Source organism: Crocodylus siamensis, chromosome 1 (assembly GCF_052110815.1).
Source record: "Crocodylus siamensis isolate JL-2025a chromosome 1, ASM5211081v1, whole genome shotgun sequence".
NCBI lineage: Eukaryota > Metazoa > Chordata > Crocodylia > Crocodylidae > Crocodylus > Crocodylus siamensis.
This window is the reverse complement of record NC_143395.1, coordinates 193,283,634-193,308,138: the sequence shown is the minus strand read 5'-3', so window position 1 is coordinate 193,308,138 and position 24,505 is coordinate 193,283,634. Positions and strand designations below refer to the sequence as shown.

At 40.0% G+C, this 24,505-nt stretch overlaps 1 protein-coding gene across 1 annotated transcript in view; it reads right to left on the bottom strand.

Annotated features, from left to right (window-relative positions):
- TMX4 (thioredoxin related transmembrane protein 4) overlaps nucleotides 1-24,505 on the bottom strand; it is a 65,190-nt gene that overhangs the window by 22,501 nt on the left and 18,184 nt on the right. The window contains exons 2-5 of the mRNA XM_090051614.1: nucleotides 18,436-18,551; nucleotides 5,867-5,912; nucleotides 4,041-4,169; nucleotides 2,941-2,986 (exon numbers count right to left, since the gene is read on the bottom strand). Of these exons, the coding sequence (XP_089907740.1) occupies nucleotides 2,941-2,986; nucleotides 4,041-4,169; nucleotides 5,867-5,912; nucleotides 18,436-18,551 (337 nt within the window). The remainder of the gene's footprint in view (nucleotides 1-2,940; nucleotides 2,987-4,040; nucleotides 4,170-5,866; nucleotides 5,913-18,435; nucleotides 18,552-24,505) is intronic.

The window sequence follows — 24,505 nt, the reverse complement described above, 5'->3', positions numbered from 1 at the left end:
AGAACACAGAGTGGGGCTAATCTCCTGTGGGCAAGAAAGAGGGTTCCTACCTGTGGTGGAAGGCTGGGGCTAACGGAACTTAGCCTCCCATACTTTTCAGCGGCCAGCAACAGCAGCAGCACCATGGTGCTGCCATCCTGCACTGCCCAGCATCGCCTAGTGTGCAGTTACTCCTCCAACACAGCATACAGCACCAGGGTGCACCAGCCCTACAACGGCTATGTGGGAGGGAGGGTTGGGGGTCAGCTCCACAAATAATATTTCCCCCCACTCCTTATGGTTCCCACAATGGGAAAGTATCCGCACCAATCAGTTGAATGGCAGGAGACGGGGCATTCTCCCAGAGTGGGGACCTTCCCCAGCTGTCTGTGGCAGCTGTTGTTTTTCTGCAGCTTCCAAGTGCCACTTAACAGCTTGCCCCCTTCTGAGGCAGGGAAGGCTGCCCATTAATAGCTCCCCTAAAGGTGGATGTGGCCCTTGGAGCAGCCCTCTAGGGCTCCCTAGCTAGAAAGCTTGCTGCACAACTCTGCACAGTCTACCTCCTAGGCTACTCTTCTACTGGAAGACATTTCTTCAGATAGAAATAAACATCAGCATGCAGCCTATAAAAACATCTACACCCCAAGCAGTGTGGCCTATTGCACTACTTCCGGGTTCTGAATGAACTTAAGAAATAGCTCTATATCTTCCACCATCCTAGCTTAGATATAATATCTGAAACCCAACTTTTGGAAATTTAAAATTTTATAAGGCTGGATTCCATACCTCATCTTAAACTTTCTTCCTGGGAATTTGGCCCATATCTGATATTGAAACGAGCCAAGCTGTTCTGCAAAGAACTTAATAAAAAGAAGCTGACAATGGAGTAAAATGCATTATACTTTCTAAACTAAAGTCTTTATTAAAGGAGCTTTCCAAAAAAGAAATTTTCAGACTTCTGCAAAAGCAAGGAACCCCATTATTCAAACTGGTATATCTACAAGAAGGCAGGGTTTAGTAATCCAACTCTCCAGAAAAAAAAAGTTTCCTTGTCAGACAGCTATTAGACACTCCAATGGAAAACAATTTATGATATTAGAAGAAGGGAGTAGTCTAAAGTAAGTCTATTATAAACAATTATTTCAACCTTAAAAACCACTGCAACTCCAAACCCATTTAATTGTTCTGTCAGAACAGCTTCCCACCTTTATAAATGAAAATGTAAGAAAGGTACATGAGTAAAGATACAGATGAAATATTAACAAGGGATCAAATGCAATAAACAGAAAGCAGAATGCTCACAATAACGGAAAGGCTAGGAGTAGAAGCAGATAAAAAGTTCATTTAATGTTAATACCACTAAGACAATGAATTAAGCAAACACACAGTAAAGGGAGTTATATGCAAGATATGACAAATAATAGATCAACTGAAAAACTGAGGATGCCCAGCACAGAAATTATCTTCAAGAAAGGCTGCGCACTTCTGAACTATGAAAGTGTTTCCTCTGACTGAAACCACATTTAATAGACGGGTCTTACTTCTGATCACTTTTTTAAAATTTTTTTAAGGTGTCATTATCCATTGGAGAGGATGCAATATGGGACAGCCAGTGTGTTTGAAATGGCTCACAGTTAGACTGGAAAAATTTAAGTGGTTACAAGAATGGACATTCCAGTACATAAGAGAAAAAGGATTTAAGCTTGAGCCTTATCTTTTGTTACAGAAATATGAAAAGACAACACCTCAGACTCTGTATGTAGAGATATAATGATACTAATATGAGTTTTGGCATACAATAGTTTTCCTTTAAGTAGGGGCAGAGCACTAACGAGATCCTTCCAATGACAAAGGAGACCAACCCCTATATACAGATTCAGTCCTGGTGATCTGTATTCATGCTGCTTTAGACACTCGTAAACAAAACATTCAATGTAGATATAGTTAGGATTGCAAAGCAACACAGAAACTTAAGAAAATTACAAAACTGAAAGTGAAGAAATACTGCATTTCAGATTCCTAAACCAGATTCAAATCTTGACAATTTCTTCTCACTATATTGCAAATTAGTACTAGCCCTCCAACAGCATGACAATATAGCTAGCACAAACCCTTTTTTCCTTTTTTTACATTTGTTAAAATAAATTAAAAGGGGGAAAAAATGAAAATGTCAATACTATTAGCCTGACTCTCACAAATTTTTGCCATACTTCTGAAAAGTCACTGCAATGCTTGAGTGGATATTAGTAAGCTGACATTCTCAGTAGAAAAAGTTTACCATGTGTTTGTGAACTTTCAAAACATATACAGTATTTTTTGTTTGCTTGCCTAAGGAGGAAAAGTTCCAGTTTAAATGAATTTCACAAAAAATGAATTGGACATACTTGCATTACTCCATTCATCCTTCTTAGCTTTGTTTTTCATGAGAGAAGGTATACGTATAAAAGTCACAGCTGTTGACTTTTCCCATTCTTTTGACACAACCGTATTCATTTTAAATTTACCTACTACAATTTAGAACCAAATCATATTATAATCTTACAGACCCCTAAATCAAGAACCATTAGCTACAAAGATTAAGAGCGTAATAGCCTGTAACATGTGGTAGCAACTTAATGAATGGAAAATAGATCCTGATATGGTTATGTGTGACCTATAACAACTCCCAGAGCCAGCACTGTATTTATTTGATAATAGCTTATTCTGTTAAAACTGCTGAACAATATTGTTAAACAGTTAACACCTTTAGTATTTAATCAGTCTTATCTAAAAACTTTTTGGAAAACAATCTTAGTCCCATGTAGTTTCTGCCATTAGTTGCAAGGCCACAGATAAATAAGTATCAAGGACATTAGTTGATCACTAGAAAAAAGTGCAAATCAAATAAGACTGTCAATGAGTTTAACATATTTAAATATATGAAAATACTCAGGCCCTGTTTGAGTGGATAGTGTTCCTTACCCTGATCCATCCAGACAAGCGAAAAAGTCCTGCCATTCCATTCATCCTAAGAAATAAACATATTCCAGGTAAGATCAAAACTTAGACGTGTGACACTGAAAGACGTTTTACATCCATCTCTCCCAACTGCTTTCATACCCAGCCTTTCACATCATCCGGCAGAAAATTCTGTAGTATATTTGTAAAGAATGAATTAAATGCGTCCCTCCTCCACTACACCCAAGAACAATCATACCTGTGCAAGTCGATACAACAAAGGTTTTGGGGAAGAAACTGAAGAGGACTGAAAAAACTTAAAAACAGTTCTACACAGCAGCTATCCAGAAGCTATTACTTTCATTAGGCTAGAACATCCACTGTTGCCTCCTCACAACATCTAAGAAGGATATACATGATCTTAAACCAATCACTAGCTCAGCTTCAAACTCCCCCATTCATTTGAAAAAGAGGCTCTTTCTACTTCTAGAATTCCTGTAGCCCTTCAAATTTGCCCATGGTGCACAGGGCAAACCTTCCACATGTCCTAAGACTCATATGCAGCTAAAGAGACAATCTTTATTTCATCACTAACAATTTAAGTATGGTTTTCACTCAATAGAAAATAAACCCTGCATAAATAAAGCAGAGTAGAGCAAAATACATTGTGCCAACATTAAGTTTCATCTCCTCTGATTCAGCAACAGAAAAGACAATTTAAAATAGTAGCCCATCACCTAAATAAAAGATACTTTAACCAGTACAAGTGGACCAGATGTTATGTGATGATCAGTCCATGATTGACATGAGTTTCATTCTAGCACTGCATGGAAATCAGAACCCTCACTGCTGGCTAATAAATCATTTATCTTTAAAGAGCTTTCTATATGTATAATATTCACATTTCAGAAGAAATACTAAGGACTGAGCAGGCATGGTGAATAAATTTCTATCACTCCAAGGAAGAGTTGAGATACTTAGGGTAGTTTGCGAAGGTTTATACTGCTTTCCCCAGTACTATGCACATACAAAAACAAAGGTCTTCAGGACTTAAACACCATCAATCGGGCCCCTTTATGAACATTTAGGGAACTGAAGGGAGTTTAAAGTGGCACTGTAATTACATTATAGAAGAAGGGGATTTCCATCCTGCTACAGGTTCTACAGCCTCCCATTTTCTCTCCAGAATATAGCCTTGAAGGTCTTCTACTGTTCTTGACCCACGGTACCTGCGAAATACTCCATCCTTTGCACTGCGAACAAATACATGGTGATTACTCTAATGTTACTTAATGCAAGCTATTGCTGTAACATGCTTCATTTACTATTTTTATGTTACTTAAGAAATACTCTATCGGAGTGGCCAACCTGCAGCTCTTCAGAAATTAATATACATCTCCTTGAATCTTTGCACAAGCCCACGGTGACCAGCTCCCATAGCTGTTATGTCATGTCATGTGCTTGTGCAAAGATTCAAGGAGATGCATTTTAACTTCTGAAGAGCCGCATGTAGCTCTGGAGCTGCAGGTTGGCCACCCCTGCGATAGCAGGTTTGAGTTCACTGCATTAACATCACAATCTACTGGGAGCGATGACTTAAAACACAAATCCCAACTTATTTCTAAATAGATTTACCCATGCATACACACTCTCACTCCAGTTGTTGCTGGAGTCTTCTGAAAAGCCTAAAAACTGGGAACAAAAATCTTATTTAAAAACAAACAAACAAACAAACAAACAAAAACAACCCATAATATTCTCTGTTTCCTTGGGGAGGAGGGGAAAGGGCAGCTGTAAAAGTTACTTTACTCCAACAGTCTGTGTGAAGTATTACTAGAACTACACATTCAACATTTTTTAAACAATAATGGAAGAAAGAATGACTGAGCAAATACAGCTTATATATTTCCCCCCTGAATTGCTGCAGATTATTTTGTCCTATGGGTAGTCTAACCAGGGCAAGTTATTGAAACTATTTTTCTTGGGAAAACAACTCCAAGAGACAAATTCATCTGCATTAGAACAGTTGAAACTATTTAGTCAAAGGCATTAATTAATGTCAAAGTTAGTCTATTTATGTCCATTCTACTTTCAATTATGGTTTAACACCAGATAGAGAGAACATAAAACTTGGCCAGCTCTCCATGAGGCTGCAAACATGCCCATTTATATTAAGAGGCCTACACATTTAAAAAGCTGTCCAATTTTACAAAATCCAGTAAAAGTATATGCAGTGTGACTTGCTGCAATGAAACCCCACTTGTATTCTGGCCTGTTTATACTTATTTATTAATTTTAAGTGGGCAGTTCTTCCAGATTATCTAAATTACAATAAAATTATTTTGGAAAATTTTTGCTTTGGGCCAATATGGACACTGCAAAACTTCAACTAAAGTTAAAATTATCCAGGAAAGAGGACAGAGGAAAACTTAACTATGATGTTAATTGTTACAAATGCTACTAAATACTATGTTTAGACTAAAACACACACACCCACACCCCAAACTGCTTGAAGATAAAATGTTACTTATATATATTGAAAAAGACTATTTTGTATTTTGCCTTGGAATGACGATTAAGCTCAAGCTGACATTTTTAAAGATATAGTTGTAAACAGCCAGTGTCAATCCCAAGCATTAGAAAAAACTGGCCACCCTAGGATTACCCATATTTGCATCTACCTCCTACCACGACGTTCTAAGCAGCATTAACAGAAGCAAGTTAAACAAGCTTTGATGTCCTTACCCATTCTGATAGCCAACATTCTGGGAAAAGGAAGGATGGAAGTATGTCGTACAACAGACAATATGCCAGAACTAAGTTCAACAGGCAGTGGCCATCAAGAATAGTAGGTAAGGATTCATTTTAAATTGCATCTGTTCGCTGGCTCTACATGATTTTTGCAGTCATCTAAAAACAGACCACCGTGTTTCCCAGGACATGGACTTACTGGTAAATAGTAGGAAGTGTTGTAACAAAGAAACGGCCACTCAAACCTAGGGAAAAAGAAATAAAAAAATATTTTTATCTGAACTGCTGAAATATTTCCATTTTAAATTTTCTAGAGAAACCATGAAAGATGAGTCTTTTTGGACTAAAATGTTGGGAGTGTGATTCTTAATTACATTATTTGTTCTACAAAACCCCACACTAAACAGTGACAGTGCTATGTAACGTGAAGTACTGTCCAGAATCAAAGCAACAATAACAAGTAATGGCTTACTTTTTAGAAACCGTGGTTCTTCATCTCTATTTTGGTTCCTAATATAGTTACATGCACCTCATACATGCAAAAATCAACATTTTAAACAGTCGTTTAAACATTTAAATAGCATTTAAATGTTTGACCACTCTATACCCTGTTTCTCCTTGAATGCCTCCACTTAACGGCATTAAGAATAGAACAGATGCAACCATTCTTTCTCTACCAATTCAAACTCCCCATAAGACCTCTCTGAAAAGGGTCCCATTCTTGGAGGATAATCTCTTTCATGAGATTGGAGCTGAGGAGTTCTTACTACCACCAAGTATCTAGCAATTGTAACATGGGCCCATGAAACCTGGTACCTAAGCCTGTGGCCAGATCAAGGATAGAGCTCTTAACAGTATGGAACATGTTCTACCTTGCTGCCTTGCACCTCACAAATATGGGGATACTTTCTTTGGAGGCAGTAAAATGAGCCTTAATGTTTGAAGGCAGAGGCAGACCAACAACTAGATAAGAGACCCGAAACAGACTGCACACTCTGTTTAGATATTATCGTCTAAGAGGAAAATAGCTCGCCCCTTACAGGTGAAACTTACAGCAGCAGATGGAGTTTGTCTACAGGGCTTTGCTTATAATTTGCGAAATGTGATCCACCAAATCTGCTTATGATCTGCGATCTACCAAAGCATCTCGGTTACAAAGCACTGCCCAAATTGATATTTCTTCCCCTGGGTGCTTATTTTTTCATTGTAGAAAGCAAATGCATTTCTTATTCCTGCAGTTAGGAAGCAGGAATCAAACAGCTGATATCCACGCTGTCAGGCACAAAAGTGGCAGGCCTGAATACAATATTTGTACCTAGTTTTATGATGTTATACATGGACGGTTTGAGAATGCAACTGAAAGCTGAATAAGAGGAGAGTCCCAGTACATCTGGGAACCAGAACAGTCTTGGACAAGATGGAGCTTGGACATTTTTGTGGTAGGAATGAGTGTAGTATGGATTTCCCCAGTGGCAAAATCTTGGCATGATACTGAGCTCCTCTAAAAACATTTATGATTTCTAGATTACTAGTACCTGCAAGACAGTTACTCAGGTTTCCCCATGTTGCCAGCATGCCCATAATTTCACTGATAATTGGCAAACGGGAGAGAAGCAAACATAAGGATTTATAATACATTGGAAGAACTTTGTCTGCAAGAATTTGCATGGAGGAATTCTTTCTATTAGCTAGGTTAGCTTCCACAGCAATCCTTATTAATTGTAGTTCTTGAACATTTATGCATAGGGTCATATCCTTTTGAAGCCAAGTCCCTGCATGTGATCCCCATGTTCTCCTCAATCCATTCATGCACAGTCATGCATCACCAGTGTATCAGAGCCACAGAAAAATGAACCATTTCTCTGAATGTTCTTATGGTCTGATGACCAAAACTAGTAATGACAGTAAGCTGGAATTACTATGTGCACATTTATCAACTATCTTGAGAAGTGATACAGAGATCTCAACAAGTGAAGTCTGGCTGGCAGTGTCACATGTGCACGCTGTCATGTGGCTGAGAAGTTTAAAAAGTGGGTTCTTACCCACAGCTTCCACATCATTTCTTTCTTGATGTGTTCATTTTGATGCTGGCAAGAAGAAAATCTAGCAGAACTGTATCTTCCCAAAGAAAACCTGGAGTCAACTGAGTATGGGAAAGGTTCAAGGAGCCTCACAATGAATGTCTCTCTCTGCAATTCACAAAGAAGCTTAAGCTGGTTTAGTAGGTGAAGGATGACAGTACATTCTTGATGGACTTATCTTAAATCATATAATTGTCTACAAACAGAGCTAAACATGAATGCCTCATCTTCTTAGCTGGTTGCTTTGTAGCCAAAGTGATACTGGTGACTAAGTCTTTGTTACATTCAGTGCAAAGATCTAGTTTCTGTGATGGAGAAAGGTGCCATACTGAGTAGGTTTTCCTTTTGTGGTGACATCACCACAACAGGAGATCAGATGTCTAGCAAGGCTGAGTCTAATACCATTTGAACCATTCCATACACACAGCAACTTTTTGACTTCAGGTCACCAGCACAGTTCACGTTTGCTGTTGGTGCCTAAACCTAACAGCTGCTGGGAACAGCACCAAGAACATCCGTCTCTTCACTACTGAGTCAAGACTACTTGCCTGTCACACAGGTGATTTCAGTGCTCCAAACTGGAGAGAAGCATGAAGATTTCAGCATCTAATGAGAAGATCCGTGTGGGGAATCACTTTGAGCCTGATATGCCAATCTCCCTAGTCTTGGTGTGGAAGTCTTCACTGCCAGCATAGTAGACAAGCAGATACTGGCAATCTCTGGTCCTTGTCCAACAAAGCAGAGGCAAACTTTTTCTAGTAACAGTTTTAGGTTTCAGGTGCCAGAGGCACCCAAGGTGCTCATCTAGAGGTCTCATCTCGGAAGTCAATGACCATTTTCCAGGGACTGAAGTTCCTCTCATTGATTGGTCAACTAGGTACAATTTCAATAAACTATCCCTGAATTTTCTTGTTCTAGTCAGAGAACAACAAACTGAGCAGCCATCATACATGTGGCTCTCACCAAGAAAAAAAAAAAAGGCATTTTTGCAACGCTCTTTAAGGCAAATGAGTCCGTCACAAACTGAACAGAATTTAATATATGAAGGCTTTGAATTCACTATCTTGGTTTCAAGATTCTCCTCAGCACCAGTAAGTTAAAATAACAATTACATGTGGAAAGGAAACTTGGTGAGGAAATTAAATTACAACGGAAAGGAAAAAATGTCAATAACATGTTGGGGACAGGGTCCTTTTGTTTAAAGGTAACTAAAGAATGATTGCTGCACTTATTCTCTGGGAATGCAAAAGCATGCACTGAAGAAACAGTCCGCACACCGCTATTCAAAGAGGTGAGAAGTATATGCTCACTTGGAGAAAACACAAGTCCCACAAAAAAAGAAGTTGCTGATTCAGCTGGTTGCTTCTTAATACTGCACCAATTACAAGCTTGTGGTTGATATCACACCAATTACAAGCTTGGCAATTTTTTCAAAGATTTTTCCCAGGACCAAGGTCAGACTGGTAAGTCTGTAGTTTGCAGGGTCGTCCCTCTTCTTTTTCTTAAGGGTGGGTACCACATTAGCCCTCTTCCAGTCATTCAGAACCACTCCCAAGTTCGACAACTCGTCAAACAGATTCGCCAGAGGTCCTGCTTTGAGCTCAACCAGTATTTTCAGGACTCTTGGATGCAGGTCAACTGGTCCAGCAGACTAAACATGTCCAAATGTTCCAAGAGTACCTTCACCTGTTCAGGACTGATTTCATGTGGACTGTTGTCTTCCCCGTGGAAGGGGTCTACTTGGTGCCTCAGTTGTATCCAGTTTGGGGCACTGCATTATAAAAAGGATGCAGAGGAACTGGAGAGGGTGGAAAGGATGTAGTGTAGATCAACAAAGATGATAAAAGGGTTAGATAGCAAGTCATGGGAAGAAAAGGCCAAGGAATTACTTGCGTTTAAAATCTGTTGAAGAGGAGATTAAATGAGCATGTGATAGTTTTAAAATAATTGGCGGCGGGAGTGGGCAGGAGAAATCAGCAAGCGAGCAGAAATGGAAAAACCTTGGTCAGCAGACGTGTTGCAATGGGTTTAAACTGAAACAAACAAATCCCAAGAAAGACTTCTTAACTAACAGTAGTGGGAAGAAGGAAGAAGCAGCCTATAGAAGTTACACCAAAGTTTCCAACAAGAGTTTGGAGGAATCTAACTGGGATAACTGAAAAACAAAAAAATTCTGCATTGGACTAGATTTGTGGTTTCCAACCCACAGTAAGCATACCACAAGTGACACAGGTATTCAATGCGTTAGCCACACAACAGACTGGGGAGGGCAAAAGAGACTGGAGTGGCAACTGAGAAGGGGATGGGAGTTTGGGGGAGAGAAGAAAGTGGGGTGGTTCTGTGCTGGCTTGAGGGTTTGGCCCCACAGGAGCTGCAGGGGTAGATGCTGCCAAAAATCGCATCCAGTGGCGCCAAGATTCAAAGGCACTAGGGGAATTGGTGGCTGATCAATAGAATGGCCCACCTCCAAAAAGGTCAGCCACCACTGGATTAGATTATTCTTGACATCCTTACTATGATTCTGGTAACGTTCATTTTACAAAAAAAATACAGAGGATATGGGTTGGAGTAGCAATATCAGAATTACAAATTATAATTGCTTGCATAAATGGAGACAACACTCAGAGGACCATGGTTTGGTCTCCAGATAGATGACAGGTGAGAACAGTGCTGCTAGAGAACCAAGTAGCAGCGGCAGCAAAGACCCTAAATGCCATCAAAAAGGTCCAAAGTCTCACACAAAAGGACAAGTAACTGGAAAGTAGTTAAGTTGCCCCAGTTTAATTTTATCCTACATAATAATTGTGTGCATACGATCAGCTCCTGTATGCCATCTGCCTTCTGGTTTAAGTCTCTGCTCCCTGTTAATTAGTTCCTCTTGTATGTCCAAATTGCAAGTGTGAGGATTCCATAGTACTTGCACCACCTCCCAATCTGTGTTCAGCATAAGTGATAAATGTGTCATTAGGAGTCTTGAAATACCAAGACTACTCTCTTTTCCTTCTGGAACAATATAGTCTTGTGCTGATGAGCCGAGAAATAGCACTAGATATAGATCTTAAAAGATTACTTGTTCTTCAGTGTATAAATCAGAAAAAAAGTGGAGAAAGGAATGGAGTGAGGGAAACTAATTAAACAAAATAAAATGCAATCTGAATGCAAGATAGAGAAATATTACCTATTATTATAAGAATCAAATCAAAATCAAATATCCTTTCTGTAGCACACGGGACTGTTTAAAAATAGTGCTAAATGAAACGGTAATTTGTTTTTTGGAGCCCCACAGTTTTTGATTTACCAAGCTGCATTAGGTCAGCTGGTCACTTCTAGCTGGGAATACTTAATTCTAGGGTGTATTTTTCTTTTCAGTTCATCTTAAAGAGATTTACCTCCCTCATGCTAATTATTTTTAATAACTGCTATTTAAAAAAGATTCACTTTTCACATCAGTTGCCAGATACTCTATTTCATTTTAAATTGTTGCTATGGGATCCAAAGAAAGTATTTTTCTGAAATAACAACAATGGATTAAAACCTTTGACATGTCAAATTATTCCACACCATCATTTCTGTTCCATCTGCACAGTAGCTGTTCCTTCTATAGCTGGTTTTAATTTCTGCAATGTATATTAACCTTTGATTGGCTTTTCAGACTGCAAATCACCAAGAGGCATGATCAAGGCATTAATGCAGGAAACATTCATAATAATGAATATGGATATGACCATTAAAGGATATGCTGCCCTGGACAGAAGTTGTAGGGGAGGATTTGCAAAGGCACAAATTGACAGATAGCCACTTAACTCCCATTGAAGTAATTAGGAATTAGACCTATACCTACAGAACTAGACAGTTAAGTGCTACATAAGTGGCCTTCAGTCCAACATGGAAATCCCCAATGCCTCCAATTAATTACTGTCTAATCCTAGAGGTGCCTACAGTCTACAAGCACATATACTGCTGACAGTAAAGGTCTCTAGGCACCTACTTATTCAGAAGTCCAGAGAAAAGAAAATGCAACCATGTCCAAGCTATAGCCTGATAATTAAGGCCGTTGGTTGGGATTGGGTGAAGAGCTAGGTTCCAGTCCAAACTTCAATGAATTTATACTTCAGCACTCCCCCCATCTCCCACACCCCCTCTCCAGCCCAAACACTATTTAATTATTTCATGCAAAGGGGAATAGAGTCACTAGGAGGGTATGAGAGAGCAGTCTCCTGACCACCCGACATTTGGGTGGGTTACAGCATTATCTGGAGAGGAGGGATTATAAATTCAAATCCACTTAAGCAGAAAAACCTGACTATCCCACATCTTGGGTGAGTGTTTCAACCACAGAGATAGTGTGGTAAGAGGGACATCACTACCACCATATTCAGTGGTGTTTTGAGAGAGATGCCTACACCTGCCATAACACCAGAAGAGGGTTCTGGGCTATTCATCGCAACCAGAAACAGGCACCTTACTCTCCACTGCAGGAGGAAATTACATCCCACAAAGGTGCTATTCAGCCACAATTCTTTCCTTCCCATTTTACACTAACTTAGATGAATTCCCACTCTGCATTCTCGCCTTTCCGGATCCCATCTGCAGGCACTCAATTCTCCACAAGCATATTATAGACAGAAGGCACGTTTGCTAACTACCCGTCTCCAAACACATAGTATACAGATTCTATAAGTGCCTAACCCAGGACAGAATATTTCTGTAGTCAGAGATAAACATCCTGTGTAAAGACATAGTCCCAAAAGAGCGAAGGTAATAGCTGACATACATAAATCAATTATTTAGCTTTCCAAAAAATCTCTTATTTCTCTTGGACCTTAGTTTACACAGCAAAAGGCTTTTTGCATTGGTAAATTAAAGTATATTAAGAAGTAAAGGAATAGAGCTGCAACACAGATGGTTACCAGGTACATACTGAAATCAAGCTAGTATTTAAAACTTTAAAGATTTCAACTGCTGTTTACTGCCAGTTTTATGGATAGTTTCATCCCAAGAAAATGAACCATTATAAAAAGGCTTAAGGACAAGCACGGAGTTTTTTAAGTTCTTTAAAGCAAGTTGTTTTTATTTATTTCAATTTCATAGACTCTTATTTTTATTAATATGTGGAGGGTTGTAAATAAACAGTTCAAAATGCCACAGGCAATGGGTTATACAGCATAAAAAAAGGGCACCGTTAATCAGGTAAAGAGAAAAGCAGTGGACCTGAAAAACGTAAAAAGAGCAATAAATGGAAGGGAAAGGTGTGGAGAGACTAAGAAAGAGAGTCTGCTTGAAAAGGTCAAGACAAATGTTAGGTTATTAGTTAGCTTAATTAACAGTTCAGAGGAAGGTGCATCTTAGAGTAAGCATCATTAGCTTCAGAATTAATGTTAATGTTAAACAGAAATCTCTATTAAAAGTTGTATTTTTCAACCAAGATATGTTTTTAAAAGCTGAACCAAGTAAGGAAACACTGGGTGTTAAGACAACCTGAAGTAGAAAAACAAATTTTTTTTTTGGACCCCATGCCCCGGTGAGCAAATGGAGTAGCAGGAGCTCTGATTTTCTATGATAAAAAAAATCAAAATCAAACACCAAAATATATAGGCATTTAGAATGTATGTTACTATGATGATTAAGGCATTGGTAGGTTTTCAAATTGCTTTAAAAAACTGTAAATATCAATAAAACATTGTGTTCAACTCATTTATATATAGTGGCATTTCATTTTAATCATGGAAAAACACAGATTTTAGGGTTTTTAAAAATCAGAGAATTTTGGATTTATCAAAGAATTTGTGATCTTTAAACAGAAACCAGATCCTTGCCCACCACAGTAACATTAACTCGCCCCTAGCCCCCTTCCCCTTCTCTATTTCCTAGTCCGTTCAGCCATCGCTGTCATCATCTTTTCTCGTCAACTCTGCTGCTGCTGTCATCATCCTCATCATTACTCTTTTCAGGGGTCCCACCCCTATAGAGTCTGTGCCAGTTCATCTTCCTCCATACGATGTATGGCATCTCCTCCTGCTTTCTTGTAGTACCCCTGCATCATTTAAACCCGTTTTGGCACCAGCCTCTATTGAGAGGTTTGTGTGCTTGTACATGAGTAGGCTTCTGGACTTCCACACAGCATTTCTGAAGCAGATGAACCGGTCAAAGCGGGCTGCTGGGGTCCCCTGCTCCTTGGACAGCTGCCCAAACAGCACTACTTCTCTGGTTAGGACTTCATTCTATGTCAGCATCTTCTTGAAGAGTATAAACGCTTTCCTCCACACCCCTTTGGCATATGGACAGTATCACAGGAGGTGGTCAATTGTCTCTGCCTTCCACGGGCAAGTTTCTCTGGAGCAGTATGTTGGTTTCCTTGCTGCCCCTGTGTCACCCTAACCACATTGGAAATGCTTGGTGGGCTACCTGCCAATTCATGTCTCTGTGCTCCTTCTGAAGGTCTTTGTAGAAGATCCTCTCCCACACAGCCTGGCAGGTATCACCAGGGAGTAAGTCCACACGTGACAGTCAGTCCCAGGCTGATAGACGCTATTAGTAAGCAAGCCTGGCTAATGACAGGAAGTCCGTTAACCAGAAATAGAAAGCAAGCTTATCTATGACCAACAGGGGCAACAATATTACAACATAAGCAGACACAGAATGACATGCAAAATTATAACATTAGCTTACAGAAGACCCTTCTACCCATCACAGAATAAAAACAGATGTTGACTTAAAAAGCTATCAACCACAACAGGTAACTAAGAAAGGAATGACCCCTTCCCTGCCTCCCATGCACATCCCGATACTTGTATATCCAAATCAAAGGAAGATTTAACATGTTGAATTGAAATAGCCACCAGCCAGAAAGCAAAACTCAGGAGAAGATTGTTCAACTAGGCACACAGAAACCTGTTTTTCTTTGGTTTTTTGATTTGTTTGTTTTGGGTTTTGGGGGGAGGGGGGGAGGGGGGGGACAGCAGGGGGAAGGCAAGTCTAAGGCAAGTAGTTACGTGCCATACAGTGCACTACTAAAACTTCCATGGCCGGGGGGAAGCGTCAGAGATTCTCGTCCTTTCCCTCCTTTGACACACATTAGGAATGGAAGGGAAAATAGCCCCTCACAAGCATGCCATCTTGAAGAAAAGAAATTACTTCTAATCTGACCACGAAGGAATGAGAGAGCCTGAAAGAAACTTCAGAAACAGAAGATGAGCACAAATATGAAAAATGAAGTGAACATGAGAGACCCTTGGTTGATACAGCTATCAGCAAGCTAATAAATGTCTGGGGAATGTAAGGTTGAGAGAAAAGCAGCAAGAAACAAAGGAGAAAAGCAAACATTTAAGTGTTAATGAGAACAGCAAAATAGCAAGTGCCCTAAGTCTCTCTCAGAGCAAGTACATGACCGTGTTCTCAATCCAGAAAGTTTTCTTTAACTCCGACTTAAATAAAGAGATAGAAACAGAAGACCAGTAACAAAAATAAGATGATACATAAATACTGAGAACAGAGACATCATTAAGGTTGCAGTTATGCACACTTCATGGTACATTACAAAGGGGAAGGGGGAAGTTTTCAACTGAAAAACTGATTTTTAAGAAATTAATTTTTAGAAGCCATTGAAAAAAGTTGAAAAGACAAAACTTGTTACTGTAAATGCATTTTTTCCTTCTGAAGGGACCCAACATAGGACAGCCACTAAATAGGACTTGCAAGCTTAAGTTAAGAGCCAAATGATCTGGGCTTAGTCTACACATAATTACTGGGAAACAAGCTCCACTCTCTCACTCTCCTCCAAGCACGTGTGATGCCAGCAGTCAGGCAGCAGACAGTTTTGGGGTGGTCCATAGGACAACCCCCAGCACTGCTCTGCAGCTGCCTAGCTGCCAGACTCCAAAGTGCATAGAAGTAAAAATAATCAGGCAGCAGGGAAGTGGTAGAGATATAACCCTTGGGATCTTGAAAATCCTATCGAGAACTTTTAATCTACATAACCAAAAAAGGGGTTGGAGTGTTGCTGGAGCTGTGATGGTCCAGGAAACATACAGGCAGTAAGGGGTTTTGTTTTTATCTTTTATTGGACCAACTACATTCCAATAAAAAGATAAATCACCAAAAAACCAAGAAAAATTTAACCAAAGAGAAGCAGGCAAGGTTTAGCACAACCCCCCAGCACTACTCCGCAGCTGCCTCATTGCCAGACTATGATGTGTATAGAAATAAAAATAAAGCAGGCAGCAGAGAGGTGATAGAGATATGCCTGCCTAGGGCTTCAGACCAACACAGCTATAATCAAAAACCCCTTAAGCAACAATACTAATTTATTCAAGAAGTTTTCCCCAAACACTTCTACCTTTCTTGCATACCATCTGAAACTTCTAGTTTCTAAAAATGCATACTCTATGTATATAGTAGTGTAAGAATGATGTATCCGTGACAGTCCAGAAATTATGAGAGAGCAAGGATTTCTCAGGGAAATGTTTTATTAGACCAGCTATAAGCAGGGGACAGTTAGACAAGCTTTTGAATGCAACTCATTCTTCCTCTTTTCCATTCTAAGTGGCAGATTTTGATATCCTCCATGTTACAGTACTGTAAGAGTGATATTGCAGCCATGACAGCCCAGAGATCCTTGCTTCTCACATAATTTCTGGCCTGTCATGGCTGCAAGATCACTCTTACACTACCATCACATGGAAGATACCACAATCTGCTGCTTAGAATGGAAAGGAAAAAGAATGTCTTGCACTGGAAACCTTGTCTAACTTTATCCCAAGTGCATAGCTGTTCCAATAAAATATATCACCCTAACAAACCCTTGTCTACCTTGTGTATATGCATTGTAGGTAAGTGCATTATTTGCTTAACTGCTCAACACAGTGACAGTCCCAATTTGTTGCCTATCACTAACATTTTAGCAAACCCAGGATTAGTTAAAAACAAGCCATTTCATCACATACCACGCATCATCCCTACCATCTACTTCGTAACCTATACCATTCTGTTTAACTACAACAGCAACTGTCCACTTTGAAAGTCACTTCAGTCCCTTTACACTAGAAACAAAAACCCTGCTATTAGAAGTTTTTAAGTATATGGAATGAGTCTCATAGCTAGAAGCAGCTCATATTTTCAAGGCTTCTCCTAGAAGTTCCAGCACAGATTTTTAAAAAACATGAAAATGGGAGGAACTAAAGGGTTTCAGGGCTGCTAATACCACAGCAGTGACCCAACCATGTAGGTAACAAGCTCCAATTGTTTACAGGTAAGTGCACCCACTGGTTAAGCACATGGCCTTTTTCACTCCAGAGGCTACGCACGTAAAAGGAATGTACTGGATTTGCATCATAGTCGTGCACTGATCTCCTAAATGATGATCAAAACTTCATTCTTTTACCACTCTACAAAGGGAAGAAGTTTGTCTTTTAATTAATGGCAGAAGTAAAAGATCATGTTTATAATGGAATATTAATTACAACCATGGCTTGACATACTGCCTACATCTCCATAATGGAGTTTTCATGGTTCCCTTAGTATTCAAAAACAGAGGTTTTTTGGGTTTTTTTAGTTTGGCCTTGGGCAAAAAAGAAAAAGTTTTGTTCAAACGCATCTATTTATTAATCTGCTAATAATGATTAGTGGCTGAACAGCCCATATTGACAGTCTATCACTTTTGGAGAAGTCTGGTGCATCTCCAAGTTACTAATTCCACTCACAAGTACACACTGAACTTCTAGGAATAGTTGGCATTCTTTGTCTTTGAGACTAGAGTTCAGCTTCACAGGTATTGAAAATTAAGTCTGAACTTGCTAAAATTAACGGCAAGGAGTTAACTCATGTGAAGCATCATCATCTTGAGCAAAAATCCCATGAAATATGCATGCACGTCTCTACTTTGATAAAGCAAAACTATCAGCTTTGGTGTTCTCATTGGGTGTGATCAGTCCCCTTCCACATTTATCACCGGAAGTTACTATATTAATAAATTTTAAAAGTACATACAGACATTTTCTTTCACAGACCTAAAAAATGTAACATATTTCAAATTTATCTACACACACTTCCTAGATTAACATGCGTTTCAAAATGTTACAAATGCGTTATGAAAAAATACAACTGAAGGCAGGAAATAACCTAATCTGCAAGTATAATTATAGCACAAGTGTTCTGAAAGCTCTTTTTCTATACATGCTCAAGGAGGAAGGAAACCTGTCCCTTCAAAACAGTATAATAATCAGGTAACTACAAAAAAAAAAATGAAGTGGCAAGTTTGAGAGACCACCAAGCTAAAATTTAATTTTTTATAGAGCAAGCTCAAAAGTTGTTTCCTTACCCAGAGGAATTCATACTTTTCAGCCTCCCAGCTTACAATCAAGCCCTGAAAAATGTCAATCAAAAGACAGCTTTCCATGTCAGAAATCAACCAAAACTGTAAGTAGACCCTTCAATCTTATACTTGCTACATAAATAGGGCCTTAAAGCTGATGACTGGCCAAGGTAAAAGAACAGCTGTAAATTTAACAGTATAAAGAACAGTCCAGAAAAAAAGTAATGTTTTATTTTGATTTAGTATTTTTTTTTCCCCAACCGGTGAGTATCCCAGCTGCCCCAATGAAACTGAGCATATTCCCAATAGTTAACAGCTGCTTATGTTACATATTCCTTTTAATATAAATACCTGTACAGAGCCCATTTCAAACAGTACCTGGTTCTTCCGTGACATCCACTTTCCCTACAGCGAGATCTAGAAGTTCGCTTTCCTTTGCAAAATTCTCCCAAGTTGATTCAAGCCGCTGACAAGCTGAACACCAGGGGGCATAGCTATTAAAAGCAAAATCATCAAATTACTATTTGTGTATATGCATAAAGTTTTTTTGAAAAATCAAAATCACTACAGAAGTGGAGCATATACTATGCAAAGTTAAAATATAACTATCACAGATAAAATGGGCACCCCCCCGAGCAAATTCCCTTTATCAAGTCTTTTTGGATTAAAAGAATTAACATACAAGGCAATCCTAACCACATTTCACCAGATCAACCCATAGTTTTCTCTTAAATTGTTTGAGAGAATTTAATTTCCTCCTTCCCAAATCCTTCACAGCTGAACACAGATAAATAACTCAGTTTATTCTTTTTATTCAAGAATTACTGAAGGAAGGCTCTTCTCAGAAGTGGTGTTCAAAAAACATTTTGCATCACCCTTAGGTACTTAGGCCCTCCTCTAAGTGCCATTTACCGTACCTCGTTACCCTATACATCTGTGAAATGCACCGTTGCTGCCAAGGTATGCTTTTCCTAAACAATGTTCTAAAGAGATGCACCCTAACAAAACTTCAAGAGGGAAAACCACCACAAGCACTATGCATGGATACCACGAGTATGAACTTGATGGAACAAAGTAGGTAACTTAATCAGAAAGCAAAGCTGCCTTTTGAAGGATTAGCAAATTTCCCTTTGACCCAAACTTATGATTACTACCATTGATGTCATAAAGGTGGAATAGCTTCAGTTAACCAATGAAATTGAAATACTAGTTGTTGATAGGACTCTACTGGTCATTTTTACTGGCTGTTTTCCCAAACAATTTAAAACAGGAATTTTTTCAAAGCCGCATTCATTCCATAGTATCTCTTTTTTAAGTGCAAAAAGATAGGCTTTCATTTATAAAACTTGTAATCAAGCCTATATCTTTAATGATGCTGGTCTTTTGTAAAACACATAATAAGGAGATTATGTACTTATTAGAATTAACTCCATTACTCTACAGCTAGGTACAGACATTCAAGAAGCCCAAGACGGAAGCAATCTAAAATATGTGGCTTTCTGTAAGCAGCATTTAGATCAGTAACAAACAGTTGCCCTTTGGTAGGTGAGGGGAAGGTTCTGCCGTTTTTAAACCAGTCTCTGTGTGCCAGAGTCCTATTATTGGTACAGATCTGCTTCTGATCATTTATACTGGTACAAGTGTGATGCCTGTACCTGGCCTACACATTCTACAACTTTATTATAACTAGGGACCTACCTTAATCATAGCAAAAGTCTGTGGCACAGCAGCACCTTTAATTTTGTTCTTTGCACTGTGCACCGTGGCCTCCCCCCCCCCACTGATAAGTGTCAAAAAGTGTGGCATTAATTGCCTCTTGGCCTCTCAGTGGAGTGGGGCGGGGGGGAAGAGAGGGCAAGTGGAGGGGTGCACAGTGCAGCAAAAAGAACAAGATTAAAGGCACTACTGCACCACAAACACAAACTTCTGCTGCAATTTAGGTAGGCCACTAGTTATACCACGGAATATGTCAAACTAAAAATAAGTCTCATGGGAGCACTCAATTTGCAACTGAAGATTCTCTGTCTGTGGTTATTACCACGAAGACCATCTCCCATCTTACTCGCAGATGCACATGGATCCCCTTCACAATTGCCCCAATTAGCCAGGCAGCAGAGTAACAGGAGTGGTTTGTATACTTTAAATACTGGAGGCTTCATCTATCTGCAAAAACCCCCCCACAAAACTGTCATTAATGTCCTTGCTTTTACGCGTTGTCTCTACTTCTTTCAACGATGCATGCAACTCTCTTCTACTAGACCACCTTGATGATTTTCACTCTGAAAGGTTCCTTCAAACCAATTCCCCTCAAGACACAGCCCGCTTATGCCTTACACATCATTACAGCTTGTTTTCCTCTCCTCGCTCTCCTTTAGTAAAAGCAGTCCGGTGCAGAAGCAGGTAAAACAATGTTGTACTTGTTTTATATCTTATTAGATTTTATTGCCTAAATGTCTACAGAAAAAGAAGAGTTGTAGTAAATCTGAAGGCAAAAACTAAAGCTTCATGGTTGATACGGTCAGAAGGGACCTGAGCAGATCATGAAGTCCAACCCCCCTGCCCATGGCAGGAAAGAATGCTGGGGTCAAATGACCCCGGTGAGGTGATCATCCAGCCTCCTTTTGAAGACCCCCAGGGTAGGAGCCAGCACCACTTCTCTTGGAAGTTGGTTCCAGATCCTAGCCGCCCTGACAGTGAAGTAGCGCCTCCTGATGTCTAGTCTGATCAACTTGTGACCGTTATTCCTAGTTACTCCTAGTAGTGCTCGGAGCAACAGGGCCACTCCCATTCCCCGCTGGTTCCACCCTAGTAAGTTTATAGACAGCCACCACCAGATCCCCTCTCAGCCTTCTTAGCTCTTCCATCAAGATCTATTAATATTTCTGTGCCCTATCCAACCTACAGTCTGAATCAGGCACAGGCTTTGAGGAATAATTCTAATAAGATAGCCAAATCGCATCCACTTCCTCACAAGCTCATTCAGAAGGAATATGCTTGGCCAACAGACATGGGCCTGGGGAGGACAGAAGTATGAGAAAGACCATACATGGGAGGACATAAAAAGCAGAAGTAGCTGGCAGCCTAAGCAAGAGGCTGGCATTCAGAAGATCTGTCCAAACCACTAGGATTCATCTCAGTTATACTACTTGTTTGGGTTTTTCATCTTCGTAAATTTTCTTAGCTCATAGTCTAGCAGGAATTAGAAGAAATTTAAGCACTACATAAAATCCCATCTTCTCTATGCTTAGATCCATCAGATGACGTCTACAAAAAAAGCCAAAAAAACTTCAGCTTCAACTTCAAAGAACATGTTTACCTGCTTAAGACTCAGGTTTATTTGCATAAGTCCCTCATAGGAAAAAATACACCATTTTTAATAACTAAACTCATTTTGAATTCTTACAGATGTTATGTCACAGATTAAGATGAGAAAACTTAAGTCTTTAGAAGCTAAAAGGGAAAGTATGATTGGAAATAACTTTTCTTGCTTGCAATAATTAAAAAAAAAAAAAGCTGCCTTTACATGAAAGTTAATACTGTCTATTTATAAAGCCAGTATCATGAGAATTTAGAAATCCACAAGTGTAAGACTTATCCAAAGAGGGAATAAACTTTTGCAGATAGTAGGGAATGCCTTTCTTAACAAGAAAAACAACAAAAATTTTATTTTTTTACATTTCACAATATTCCACAGAAGTTTCTGACAAATAAAGCAACAATATCAAATAACCAATGATGCATGAAAAGCAGAAGTACTCTCAATCAAATGAGGTACCTTCAAAAAGCAGAGAGCAGTCAGATGGAAAAGATGAGAAATCATTAATTTAAAAACAAGAAAGACAAGTGCAAGATAAGGATGCCATTACTGAAAACTGATGCAGAACAAAACTTACTATCCTTTTTTTTAGACTTCAAAGTTACTTTTGGCATAGAGTTGAAATTTTAAAAATAAATAGCTTTACAGAATTACAATAAAAAAAAAAGACATTAATAGAAAAATTAAAACAGAGAATCTTAATAACAGATGCATGGATGAAATACAATCAAAACCACCTCAAACAACCAGGGTGCATATAGTAGCCTAAACTACTTTAAAACTTTATTAGTGAATGTTAAAAAACTACAGTTAGTCACATGGGTTTGTAGAGCCTGAAGAATATAGGGGACCCCACGCATGATGGCTACATGTAATATAATTGCAGTATATTGGTGCAATCTAGGACATGTGGTTAGTCATGCAAAATGTGAGAGCCCAGGGTGAGGGGGGGAAAAGAAAACAATGCATCACTACCAAGGGGATACAAGACCCTGTGCATTGTAATCACATCAGTAGGGAGTCATGTCCTGGTAAGACACGCTCAGATACAAGTCTAAGCAAGTGGTGGACAACTGCTGGGGTGGGGGGTAGTTCAGGTTACAAAGAGATTTGTCAGTTCATGGCAAGTACAAAGGAGGTTCAGGCCACCCCCTTGGTCTCACTTCCAGCTGTCAGTCTTGAACAGCTGTTCTCATATTGGCAATGGCCTATGATGCATTCAACACAGATGCCTGTGTACCATCAAACAGTACTGGATACCATGAGGGGCCTCATCAGCTTGGCATAACAGTGGGGTATTCTACAAAAAGTCCCTGATGCTGTTGTTGCTGGGGTCCCATGCTCCAAGCATCCCACTGTCACGGCATACCCTTTGGCCCTCAGGATATCAGTCAGTGACTTGTAATTGTTTAGCTTTCATTCCCAGGCTCCAGCGAAGGCCTGCCACCAGTTCTCAACGGGGCAGTTAAATTGATCATCAGGATCCAGTTGTTGTCTTTGTCTGTCACAATTATGTCCAGGCACGAGGAGCTGTCACTGCTGGGGACAGCATGGTTCGCCACTACCATTCCAGCTGTCTCCAAGACAGCGCTAACCAGGATTGGCCGGTAAAAGCTGTGGGACAGTTGTCAGGCTCTGGCACAGGGCCTACAGCCACATAGGATATGGGGAATGGTCTAATTTTCACAGCTACACCTCCAGCATCTCTTGTCATTGTTTCTGGAGCCAAAGGTGCCATTAAGCAGCAGACAGCTGAGGAGGCCCTGACCCATGAAAAACCAGCCAAAGTGTGTGAAGTCCCTATGGGGCATTAAGTAGTTACTGGCATCCCACTTCAAGGTGAGCTCAAAGACCTTGCTCTGGTTTGGTTTAGGTTTTGGGTAACCAATGAATTTGGCCCTGAGAGTCATTCAGGATTCTTTCCTGGCAGGTCCTGATGTGGGGAGGTGATAGTGATTCAATCTTAGCCAAAAAGCAAAGAAACAAAACACAACCTCTGAAGTAAGGTGTTAAATAAAAGCAAACAGCTTCAAAGAGAACACGGGCTGGGTTGCAAGCTTGAAGCATCAACTCCAACCACAAAAAGTAATCAAAAAGATATGGAAAACTTAAGGGCAGATAAAACTTTATGCATGGCTGCCTCAACTAAGCTTATATAAATTGTTTACAATATAAATATATATACACACCCAAGTTCTGCAAGTCGCACTGAAAAATGGCAACTGCACTTAGAAAAAGAGAGGACCCTGAACTGTCTCAACACAAATTTAATAGACGCGTACATAATACACACCCCATTAACACAATGCAAGCAACCTCACAGCCTCCTTTCCCATAACATTTCTCTTATTCATGTTAGTCAGCATGGGCCCTAAGCCTGTGATCTAGCCACATGGACAGACCCTCACTTCAGTCAAGAACCTGTTCAAAAGCAAAACACCAGTGGGTCCAATGATAGATCACCTAAATAACATGCATGGGTTGACTGGTAGTGAGATACAGGTTTCCTTCAATTTATGTGGTACATGTGTCCCTGAAGAACAGCACATAAATTGAATTTGCATAAAACAAATCCACTTTTCAATGTAACAAATAGGGATAGGTTCCCATGGCAGTGGGGGAGGGAGTGAGGCTGGGACTAGGGAAGAGGCTGGGGGAGGGGTGCACAAGGCAGCAAAGCAGAAGAAACAGTGTGGCACTCAGCCCAGTCCTGGCCGCAGCAGCCCTGGGATCAGCCAGCACCAGCTGCCTGCAGCCGCTGGGCTGCACTATGCTCCGCCTGTACCCCCATGCCTAGGCTCTGCTTGTCCACACTCACCTCTGCTCCTAGGCTGTACCATGCCCTGGTGCAGACAGCTGGTGTCGGCTGCTCCCAGAGCTGCTCTAGCACGGGCTGGGGTGAGTGCGGACAAGCAGAGCCCCTGGCGGCATGGCACTCACCGCAGCCTTGGCTGCAGCAGACCTGGGAGCAGCCAACACCAGCTGCCTGTAGTAGCTGAGCTGCACCAGTGTCTGGGGCCAAGCACCCAAGAAGTTTTAAAATGAAAGCAAGCATGAAGGCTCAAGCATGAAGCAAGAGCAAGCACATACCATACTTATTTCATACAGAAGACTCTGCTAGCCCCACCCCAT